The following is a 12,091-nucleotide window of genomic DNA, read 5'->3' on the forward strand; positions in this document are numbered from 1 at the left end:
AATGATCTTTTCAAACCCTAACAATCTGGTGAGGTCTGTGAGAAAACCGAAGGTCCCGTCAGATTCAGGATTAGAATCCTGGTCTGTCCGAACACAGATTTCGTCTTCCTTCCCAGGGTACCTCGCCCCTTTCCACAGTTCCCCATCTCTCCCGACCTTTCTCACACACTTAATCCTCCTCTCCAGGGAGGGCAGGTCGGACTTCCAGTTCCTTCTCAGAGCCTCGTGCAGACCCTCAAAGTCCTCCCACATTTCGGGGGCTCAGAGACGCCGCCCTGTTCTCAAAACGGACCCCGCCGGGTGCACGCACCCCCCTCCCCGGGCCCCCAAACGGGCTGAGAAGAGCCCCGCAATGTCTACGGTAAAACGGGGCGGGCCCCAAAACCCACCGGCAGTAACGGTTCAGCGCCTTCACTCTGTCCCACTCCTTGGCTAGGGACCCCCAGGGCCTAGTGGGGGCGAGTTGGAAGCTCCAGGCATCAAGGGCAATGAGGACATCCCGGGCCGAAGTGGGGATGGGCCGCCTTCGCGCAGCAGAACCTTTGCAGAACCTTTCTTCATCGGGCCTCGTTCGCCGGCCGGTCTGCTTTGGAAGAGACACCCCACTTAACCGTCCCCCGCTCGCACCCTCCCCGTCTCAGCCCTGTCTGCAGAGGCCCGCCTTCCTCCCCGTCCAGAGCCCAGGGGTTGCTGTGGCCGCAGCGTTCCGCCTCTCTCTGGGGGCCTCCCCAGGCGTGGACCTCTGAAGCTACCGACAGACAGCGTCTGGCTCTTCTGAGCTCCAGTGGGCGAGGGCCTGCAGGTTTCCTCCAGCTGGGGAGGACGCAGAGCGGAGGCGGAGGCAGAAGCACTTTCAGGCCCTAGGCCCGGCGGGCTGGGTCGGGTGAAGCGCGTCCATCATTCGCCATCCAGGGCGCGCGCGGCCCTCTTGGGACCTCGCCGGCGACCCGTAGCTCGGGCACGCGCCTGTCGCAGCCCGCAGGAAGGAGGGGTCCAGCCTGAGGCCCGGCCACCATGGAGATCCCCTCGGCCCAGGGCTGGCGTCTGGGGCCTTGGGGGCGGCCCTGACCGCCCTCCTCCCTGCCCGGCCTGGATCGCTGACCTGCCCCCCGCGGCATTCGGCCACCTCTGCGTCTCCGCCCTCCCCTGGCCGCGCTGCTGCCTGGGCGCGGCGGCGGCGGCGGCGGCGGCGCCCTGTTGAATGGGCTGTGAGGGCCCAGGTTTGAAGCGCTGGCGAACGCGGCCTCCAGGGGCGCAAGGCAGCAGCAGCGGTGGCGACCAAACGGGTGTTGGAGTTGGCAGCGGCCATGGAGGGCCTGGCTGGCTATGTATACAAGGCGGCCAGCGAGGGCAAGGTGCTGACTCTGGCCGCCTTGCTTCTCAACCGGTCTGAAAGCGACATCCGCTATCTGCTTGGCTATGTTAGCCAGCAGGGAGGGCAGCGCTCCACGCCCCTCATCATCGCAGCCCGCAATGGGCACGCCAAGGTGGTGCGCTTGCTGTTAGAACATTACCGGGTGCAGACTCAGCAGACTGGCACTGTCCGCTTCGACGGGTAGGTACATCCCAACTCCAGCCTCCTCTCTAACGCGCGCGGACCCACCACTTTATGGGTCTTCCCCTCCCTCTCTCTCGCTTCATGGAGGTATCACTTCTCCCATTTTGTACCTCCTGACTTGCCTCATTAATGCCCACTTCATCTTCTAGGGCGAATACTCCATCCCATGTTTTGCTGCTCATCCTCATTGGCCCCTACCCCTTATTCCCTCTATAGGTAAATAGCCACACCCTCTGTCTTGATACCTAATAGGTATTCTGTATTCTTTACTAGATAGTTTGTGAAGAAGCAGTATGGAGGAGGTAGCAGCCTTTTCATGTTTTCACTTTATCAGTGCTGCGGTTGTAACCGAGATCAGAAATTAACGAGGTCAGCAATTAACGTTGAAGACCTTTGTTTGATGAGTTATTTGGCCACCCAATTTTTACCCCTTCACGTGAGTGTCCGATAAAGCCCCTTAGTGGGTTGTGGGACCTTAATGTCAAAATAAGCCCCTAGAACCAGCAGCAGTTGCAGCCTCTTGAGGGGTGGTCACGCAGCCAGGCTTCCCAAGACATGATTCCGACTCTTACACATTGCTGGGGGTAGATGTGTTGGCTGTGAAAATGGCACCAGACCTGGTGTAGATGAGGTGATGCCATTGTTAAATTACATGTTATTCTGTGATGTTGTGGGGAAGCTTGATGATATACTGTTATTCCAGGTGGGGAGTTCAAAAATTCATATTGTCAGAGTTAAAACTTGCCCTTTAGGTTTAATTGTACATATTTTTGGGTATGATAGGGTTGAATGCAGAATTGTCAGGTTTGACGTTATCTTTTCTGTGCTGGATGGTTATAACCTGTTTTACAGATTACAACTGCATGAAGATGCATTAATTGTTTTTGTTGACTTGTGCCAGTACATAAGCTATTCTAGCATTTTCTTCTTTTGAGATAGATGTGGTCCTAGCATAAAGATACGTATCTTTAGTTTTGGTGATTGAAAACTGCTTGGTTAAAACCTGATGGAAAAAACAATTCCTCTTGAAGATGACTAGGGCATTGTTGAATTTTGGTTGATTCTTTTTGTAGGTTGAAATAATAAGAGCTTTTTCTTCTGTTTTAGATGACAGGAAAATATTTCAGGGTATTACATTTTACTGAAATGATAGCCCACGGGTGGTGGTTAACCTCTGGTACCACCTCTCTGGACGTTAAGGAGATGGTCTTTTACATATTAATCAAAGATGGCAACCTGATTCTTGTTCGTTTTCTTTTACTAGCTTCTGTGTGCTTTCTGTAACTCCCTGCATTCCCACAGCCTTTTCTATACGCAGAGGAGTGAAGTAGGATGACCCCTGAACTTCCAGCACCATTCCAGTTGTATAGGCACAAGCATCCATTGAGATATGAATCTCTGCAGTAACAGCTACTGGTTACACTGCTGCTAAGGAGCTTGCTGAGGCCTGTTTTGATTAGGAGAGAATAGTGGCGAGAAAATATAGTTTTCTAAAGCATTTGGAAAGGCTTTGCTCATCTTTCTTAACCATCAAAGAGAAAGGTGTTTTGAGGTGGCAATTAAGAGAACCTGAAATGGCTAGGAATGTAGCATTGAGCCTGTGTAGTGGCTTACCTTGCCCAGTATTTTGCACTGACCAGTGAAATTAAAGGGTTCAATAAGCAAACATATTTTGAACACCTACTGTGTGCCAGGCTCTGTAGTAGGGATTGGGTGTGCAGAGATGAATGACATACTGTTCCCACTGCAGAGGAAGACAGTCTGTTGCCCTGGGCGGGGGCTGGAGGTGGGGCGTGGTGTGTGGCAGAGGTAAGAAATTGATGAAAATGAGTAAGTGTAGATGCCATGCCATTTAGGGTTATAGAAATCTTTTGGACTACTGAGGGAACACAGGGAGAGGAAGTGCTCAGCTTTGCCTGGGAGAATCAGGGAAGACTTCACAGCCGAGGTGATATTTGAGCTCAGTCTTAAAGGATAGTAGAGAGTGAAGAAGAGGGACGGCAGCATGGTGCTCTTGCAATGACAAATGTTTCAGTGCAGTTTCAGTAAGGGGTTCAAGCCTGGGAAATTAAGAGAGAGTGTGGGAGGCTAGAGTGAGGTGGAGGCCAGATTTTGATGATCCTTGTGTAAAATTTCAAGAGTCAGATTGGTGAGACTGGAATTGCAAAGATTTCTATCATTTGAGATTTTGTGTGAGGCTTCTTCAATCTGTCTTTTTTTGTTTATGGATTATTACAGTTATGGATTTATTAGCTGCTCTGTCAAAGTAGTTTTGTTTTTTAACTTATTAAATGCCTGTGATGGGCCTAGCCCTGTGTCACACAGATAATGTGGAAGATGTAGAAGAAAATGTAAAGTTTCTACTTTCGAGGAGCTTACAGATTAACAAAAGAGAAGAATTGAAATTCATGGCCACCTTTCTGCCCACTCACACCACTCTGTGAGATTATTTTGCAGTTTGTTCCAGTCATTTAGGCATTTCAGAAATAGATGAAGAGGGTGTTACTTGCAAATGTCATGATTTCACTTTACATTCATTCCAGACAGTGTGAAAATGTTAGTCTGAGTGAGGTGTTAATAATATGAAGCTCACTCACCCCTCAGGGACTGGCTTTTGAGAGGTACTTAGCCAACCCCCCTTCTTTAGATTCCGCTGGTACTTGAGACCCATGGCCAGATAGGGACAAACAGGTTCTTTGTGCGCTGAAGTAGATTAGTGTTTCCTAATTTTCAGTAATTTATGTACCATCTTCACAATTTTTTGCCAAATCGTTCACCACCTATCCTGTTATTTGCCTAATATTAAAAAAAAGTCTCACTTAGCTTCATCCTAAGCAACAGTATCTATGTAATTATGGGGTTTGATATGGTACTCTGCGTGTGTGTGTGAGTGAGAGAGAGAGAGAGAGAGAGAGAGAGAGAGAGAAACAGAGAGAAACAGAGAGAGGGATAGAGAGACACATAGACATTAAAATAACTTATTTAAATAAGCCTATACTCTGCCTAAAAACATCTAGAATACCTTAGAAAACTAAAGTATATTCATAATAGAGCCTCAAAAGGGGGACGGTGCCACCCACCTAGATTAAGCCCGATGCTGATATTTGAGTCCTTGTACATATTTTTAGGAGTAACATTTGAGATTATTTTATTTATGGCTCACTGTGTAACGACCACAATTGACATAGATGAGTGGATAAGAAGAAAAATTGGGACTTCCCTGGTGGCGCAGTGGTTAAGAACCCGCCTGCCAATGCAGGGGGACACAGGTTTGATCCCTGGTCTGGGAAGAACCCACATGCCGCGCAGCAGTTAAGACCGTGCGCCACAGCTACTGAGCCTGCGCTCTAGAGCCCTTGAGCCACAACTACTGAAGCCCGCACACCTAGAGCTCCGCAACGAGAAGCCACCGCAATGAGAAGCCCACGCACCGCAACAAGAATAGCCCCTGCTCACCACAACTAGAGAAAGCCTGCGCGCAGTAGTGAAGACCCAACGCAGCCAAAAATAATAATAAATAAATAAATTTTTTAAAAAAAGAAAAATTACATGAACGGGAATGAAAGAAGAACCTTTAGTTGGAGTAAGGGAAGCTGTTAAGAATGTTATAGAAATGGAACATAACAAAGGGGAGGTGTCATGTGACCTTGGAGTTCTGTGCTGGTTTGAGTTCTGAGGGCCTGACTGCTGTGTGCCAGAGTTTGTGGGGAACTCTTGTCCTAGAAGTTTGCTGACATGGATGGGAAGGAGAACAGGACCTCTGGGAATTCTGAGGCTTTTTGTTGAGTACTCTTTTAAAGTCAGTTCCAGTACTAATACTTCTAATAAATGTCCAGGTAGAGGAAAGGCGTAAGGGGCACATCGTCATTTGGCTTCATTTAGAAAGTCATTTCCAGTGTATATTTCAAGGAACTACATATGATCTGATAAATGATTTTAAGGACTTTGTTTAAAATAAAGTGCTGTCATTTACATTTAATGAATTTTTATTTCTATTTCAAATGCTTGAACCAGACATTTTTATTTCAGATCGAACCAGGAAATACATGAGTTTAGTTTTGTGATCAGAAATGTTATCTTTTATTGTGAAACGTTTCCATCATCTGATGCATACATTTTGTTTAAAAGGTGAATATCAGATTAAAGTTTCTTGATTTTTTTTTTGGCTGTGTTGAGTCTTTGTTGCTGTGCACGGGCTTTCTCTAGTTGCGGTGAGCTCGGGCTACTCTTCGTTGTGGCGCGTGTGCTTCTCATTGCGGTGGCTTCTTGTTGCAGAGCATGGGCTCTAGGTGCGCAGTCTTCAGTAGTTGCAGTACATGGGCTCCGTAGTTGTAGCTTGCAGGCTCTAGAGCGCAGGCTCAGTATTTGTGGTGCACGGGCTTAGTTGCTCTGCAGCATGTGGGATCTTCCCTGGACCAGGGATCGAACCGGTGCCCCCTGCATTGGCGGGTGGATTCTTACCCACTGAGCCACCAGGGAAGTCCCAAGTTTCTTCATCTTTAAGATGAAATACATAATAGCTAGTTTGCATTGCAATTTTAGACTCAATCTAGAAAGATCATTGTTTTATAGTGCTTCTCCCATAGGCATTAAGTAAATATTGCATTAATTTGATTATATTTTTATTTATTTTCTGTTCATTTTGTTATAAATGTGTTTGGCATTTTGTTTTGAGGCAGTATATGGCTATAATTTTAGCTGTATTTTCTGGACAAAAAATGTCATAGATGTTAGGATTATAATTCCCTTTAATCTGTTTAATGTTTTTATTTAGATGTAGAAATTTAAAAATCACTAAGGCTAATGTTTCTGAAGGATTTGTCATTCTGTAACATTCTACAGTGAATATTTTGTCATAAACTATGTAAAAAATTTTAATTGTCTCAATAAAAATAGATAATTGAAACTTTTTTTAGGCTCCTGTCACATCACCATAGGGAAAATGGAAATTATTAGATTACACCAGGAAAAGTATTAAACGATTATAAAAACCAAGTGAAGTATATACTTGTAATTTAATTTTTACTCATGTCATTAGTTCTGGGAAATTTGAGGCCAGAAAAAAATTTTAATTACTTTTGTCTCTTTTTTTTCCATCTTTAAAATAGGGGTCCTATTTATCTTATATGGTTATTGCAAGAGTTAAAGATAATGTATGTGAATGCCTATTTTAATGTAACATTTCTTGAGTTTTTACTTAGTTTATGTTCGTGTTCTTGGCAAATAATATTCTTAAGGCGTGCAAGGAAACTTTGTAACTATGTAAATATAACTGTATGTTAACTATGTATTGATTTTTTGGATAGATTATATTAAGAAGTTTTTTTAAAAAAAGCTTTTAAAATTGAAACATGTTTGAACAATGACATGTATTGTTTCCTTACATTTGATGCATTATATAGTTTCCAAAGTACTTTTGTATTTTTAATCTCATGTAAGCCTTTTAGTTATATGTCTTTAAAATGGGCGTAATAATAGTATCTACCTTATAGGATTATTGGGAGAAGGTTATTATGAGAATTAAATAAGATATACTATATATTAAGCACTTAATACAGTGCTTGGCACGTGGAAATTATTAGCTATTTGTGTTTATTTAAACTTTTTCTTTAAATTGATTTAGAAGTTAAATTATAGTAGTACTGTAGTGCCTCTGTTTTTCTTTCTTTTTTTTTTTTGTGGTACGCGGGCCTCTCACTGTTGTGGCCTCTCCTGTTGCGGAGCACAGGCTCCGGACGCGCAGGCTCAGCGGCCATGGCTCACGGGCCCAGCCGCTCCGCGGCATGTGGGATCTTCCCGGACCGGGGCTCGAACCCGTGTCCCCTGCATCGGCAGGCAGACTCTCAACCACTGCGCTACCAGGGAAGCCATGCATTTTTTAAAAAATTATTTTTGGCTGTGTTGGGTCTTTGTTGCTGCGTGTGGGCTTTCTTTAGTTGCGGCGAGCAGGGGCTACTCTTGGTTGCGGCACGCGGGCTTCTTATTGCGGTGGCTTCTCTTATTGCGGAGCACAGGCTCTAGGCACACAGGCTTCAGTAGTTGTGGCGCGTGGGCTCAGCAGTTGTGGCTTGCAGGCTCTAGAGCGCAGGCTCAGTAGTTGTGGTGCACGGGCTTAGGTGCTCCGCGGCATGTGGGATCTTCCCGGACCAGGGCTCGAACCCGTGTCCCCTGCATTGGTGGGCGGGTTCTTAACTGCTGTGCCACCAGGGAAGTCCCCCTTTGCATTTCTATATAAATTTTAGGATTGGCTTGTCAATATCTACACATATGTGGATGCATGCACACATTTGTGCATGTGTACACACACACATCCCTGCTGGGATTTTGTTTCGGATTGCATTGAATCTGTAGATTATTCTGGGGGAGAACTGACATCTTAACATTATTGAATCTCCTAAACAATACACATGGAATATTTCTCCATTTCTTTAGGTCTTTATCTCAGGAATGTTTTGTAATTTTCAATGTAGAAGTCTTGTACATTTTTCATTAGATTTAGTATCAGATATTGGTATTTTCTGATGCTGTTGAAAATTTTATTGTTTTGACAGTGAAAGAAAACTTTTTTGAACTTTGTGTTTATAATCATGACAATAAAAATGTAATAAGTGAATTTTAATTAACTGAATTGTTTGCAAAAGGTACAGTTGGCAACCACTAAAACATTTCAACTGACGTAATGTCTTATTTTCTTGATTCATTCTTTAGTTTAAAAAATCAATTAACAATTAAATGACATTAAAAAGATGGAATTTTAAAAAGAAACTTCAGAAGTCTCAAATTTATTTTGAGGTATGTCTTTCATACAGTAAAATGTACAAATCTTTCATGTACAGTTTGATGAGTTTTTCCCCCTAAATGTCCACCCATGTAGCCACTACCCAGATCAAAATATAGTACATTTCTAGTAGCTTTAAGCCTCATCCGAGTGAATCCTACACCTTCCCCCATAGGTCACCCCATAGGTAACTGTTACCGGGAATGCTTTTGCTTATAAACATTTTGCGTCATTATTTGAAACTGAAGAAGTAATTGCTTGCATGTTTATAAAGTGTGTCTTTTATTTTCAGCAGAAGTGATAGATGGTATTGATAATTGCGGTTAAACTATGGTATTTATATTAATACCAGGTGGATTGTACTCTTTTTCACTTCAAGGGAGATAGAATTTGACCTGTGTTATAAGGTTGTACCATGCATGTTGGGGCAGTAATTGTTTCTTTCTCGCTGCTGTAGTAGAGTATAATACTTGTTAGCTTAGATAATCTTAGGGAAAAATTATCTGCTTAAATACTTTTCTTCCTAAAGCAGTTTCTAACACAATGTTAATGCAGAGATTGGGGTGGCCTTCTCACTGATGTACTGAATGAAACTGTGGTACCTAGGGGGTGCTGGGAGGGAGGAACATGCTGTGCTCCTAAGAGCCAGTGAATCAGCTTGGTGGTCAAGAAGTTAAAAAACTCCATACATTTCCTCTTTGTTTTCTGAAATTTATTTACTTTTGCTAGCAGCAAGTCAGTGATTCGATTTTTCTTCTTTTTTTAGTTTTTATACTTTGGTAATAACAACAGTCGCTAACATTTATTGAGCTCATACTAGGTACAAGTACTACGCAAAGTGCTTTACTTAAATTACCTGATTTTATTTTCAGCCAAACTAATGTTTTACTAACGCTCTGTAGATTGAGATTTTGGGTCAGTGTAAATGAATACATCCTTTAAATTTACGTTAGGGCAGGTAACCTCCATTTTCTAACTGTTCGTTCTTTTCATGAATAGGTATGTCATTGATGGTGCCACCGCTCTTTGGTGTGCAGCAGGGGCAGGACATTTTGAAGTTGTTAAGCTTCTAGTCAGTCATGGAGCCAACGTGAACCATACCACAGTAACTAACTCAACCCCGCTACGGGCAGCATGCTTTGATGGCAGATTGGACATTGTGAAATACTTGGTTGAAAATAATGCCAACATCAGCATTGCCAACAAGTATGACAACACCTGCCTAATGATTGCAGCCTATAAAGGACACACTGATGTGGTCAGGTACCTTTTAGAACAACGTGCCGATCCAAATGCTAAAGCACATTGTGGAGCCACAGCATTGCACTTTGCAGCTGAAGCTGGGCACATAGATATTGTGAAGGAGCTGATAAAATGGCGTGCTGCTATAGTAGTGAACGGCCATGGGATGACGCCATTAAAAGTAGCTGCTGAAAGCTGTAAAGCTGATGTTGTCGAACTGTTGCTCTCTCATGCTGATTGTGACCGAAGAAGTCGGATTGAAGCTCTGGAGCTCTTGGGTGCTTCCTTTGCAAATGACCGTGAGAACTATGACATCATGAAGACATACCACTATTTATATTTAGCTATGTTGGAGAGGTTTCAAGATGGTGATAACATTCTTGAGAAAGAGGTTCTCCCACCAATCCATGCCTATGGGAATAGAACTGAATGTAGAAATCCTCAGGAACTGGAATCCATTCGGCAAGACAGAGATGCTCTTCATATGGAAGGCCTTATAGTTCGGGAACGGATTTTAGGTGCCGACAACATTGATGTTTCCCATCCCATCATTTACAGGGGAGCTGTTTATGCAGATAACATGGAATTCGAACAGTGTATCAAGTTGTGGCTTCATGCCCTGCACCTCAGACAGAAAGGTAACAGGAATACCCATAAGGATCTTCTTCGATTTGCCCAGGTTTTTTCACAGATGATACATTTGAATGAAACTGTGAAGGCCCCAGACATAGAATGTGTTTTGAGATGCAGTGTTTTGGAAATAGAACAAAGTATGAACAGAGTAAAAAATATTCCAGATGCTGACGTCCACAGTGCTATGGACAATTATGAATGTAATCTCTATACTTTTCTGTATTTAGTGTGCATTTCCACCAAAACGCAGTGCAGCGAAGAAGATCAGTGCAAAATTAACAAGCAGATCTACAACCTGATTCACCTTGATCCCAGAACTCGTGAAGGTTTCACCTTGCTGCATCTAGCTGTCAACTCGAATACCCCAGTTGATGATTTCCACACCAATGATGTCTGCAGCTTTCCAAACGCGCTTGTCACAAAGCTCCTGCTGGACTGTGGTGCTGAGGTGAATGCTGTGGACAATGAAGGGAACAGTGCCCTTCACATCATCGTTCAGTACAACAGGCCCATCAGTGATTTTTTGACCTTGCACTCTATCATCATTAGCCTAGTTGAAGCTGGCGCTCACACCGACATGACAAATAAACAGAATAAGACTCCGCTAGACAAAAGTACAACTGGGGTATCAGAAATACTACTTAAAACTCAAATGAAGATGAGTCTCAAGTGCCTGGCCGCCCGGGCAGTTCGGGCTAATGACATTAACTACCAAGACCAGATCCCCAGAACTCTTGAAGAGTTTGTTGGATTTCATTAAGTGACTGGATATGTAAAATCATTTAATGTGGTGCTAAAAAGTAAAGGACTTTAATCACAGACAATAGAATTATGTGTTCATAAAATGTGCTTTTCTTTCCACTACCCTTCCTCCCTACTCATCCTTCCTTAGTTTTGTATTTGGTCTTCTTGCCTCATGTGGTTACTGATTTCAAATACACTTTAAACAAAACCACATTGTTTAGGTGTAACTATAATCTGAGGTGTTTGGATATTGGTCACTTAACTATTTTTCTTTTTTTAAAGGAATGAATATAAAATATTTTGTTTATGTAACAAGGGCCCTTATGATTTGAAGTTGATAATGTTTAAAAAAAACTGCCTAGAAAAGTATTTCTGTTAAGCCTGTGTCAGCATGTTATTCTCTGCAGCAGTTTTGAGAATCATGAAGAAAAACAATGAAAAGGAACATTAAAAGTAATGGAATATCTAGATGTTCTGCACATGCCAAACTGCTCTAGGTAGTTTTCACTCTTCCATTATTTATGTGAAGAGATCAACGCATTATAACGTCAGGAGGATTTTTAAAAATATAACTGCAGATTAATCTGAAAAATGTGCTAACTTAATAATAGTTACAAATTTATAAAGTTAAATCCATTGAAATTGTTGAATTATGCTGGGTGGTACATATACAGCAGTAAATCTTAAAGCAACTTTTCAGAGAATATTGATGGACTATTTGCCTTTGGGCTTGGACTCTAAAATGTGTGGAAGTCTCTGTTTTAATGTAATTAATCTAAATTGCAACAGTCTGCATTTGACTCAGCTCACAGACATGTAAAAATTATGAATGCTGTGTTCTCTCTTAGGAAACAAATTGTCACAATATAGTTACATGTTCTTCTTTTGTCCCCTTCTCCCTTTCCTCTTGTGCGGTATCTTTTAAAATTGGAAACTACTTTTCCAGAGGGCATTATTTGTGCCTCCCTAAGAAGGTTTTTATGACAGATGAAAAGGAACTGGGATATTTTTAATTTTTTCACTTTATTCAGTCTGTGACAAGTAGAAAAATCACTAGTGTGGTATAGGAAATTAAATGTTTTTGATAATAAAAATAATTCTCAATGCCATTTGGAAAGATATTTCTGCCTGGGGGC

At 42.8% G+C, this 12,091-nt stretch overlaps 1 protein-coding gene across 1 annotated transcript; it reads left to right on the forward strand.

Annotated features, from left to right (window-relative positions):
* The first annotated feature begins 1,194 nt into the window (after positions 1–1,194).
* FEM1B (fem-1 homolog B) lies at positions 1,195–11,365 on the forward strand. Its single transcript, XM_065872744.1, has 2 exons — positions 1,195–1,555; positions 9,336–11,365. Exons 1-2 carry the CDS (start codon positions 1,308–1,310, stop codon positions 10,969–10,971), a joined length of 1,884 nt encoding a protein of 627 aa, XP_065728816.1. The 5' UTR covers positions 1,195–1,307; the 3' UTR covers positions 10,972–11,365.
* The last annotated feature ends 726 nt before the right edge of the window (positions 11,366–12,091 follow it).

This window comes from Phocoena phocoena, chromosome 2, assembly GCF_963924675.1.
Source record: "Phocoena phocoena chromosome 2, mPhoPho1.1, whole genome shotgun sequence".
NCBI classification, from domain to species: domain Eukaryota; kingdom Metazoa; phylum Chordata; class Mammalia; order Artiodactyla; family Phocoenidae; genus Phocoena; species Phocoena phocoena.

What these genes read in the sequence shown, in the direction of transcription:
- FEM1B (XM_065872744.1), top strand. Translation starts at nt 1,308, where the DNA reads ATGGAGGGCCTGGCTGGCTATGTATACAAGGCGGCCAGCGAGGGCAAG. An exon ending in GGCACTGTCCGCTTCGACGG is followed by an intron (nt 1,556 to 9,335) that starts GTAGGTACATCC and finishes TTTCATGAATAG; the next exon opens with GTATGTCATTGATGGTGCCA.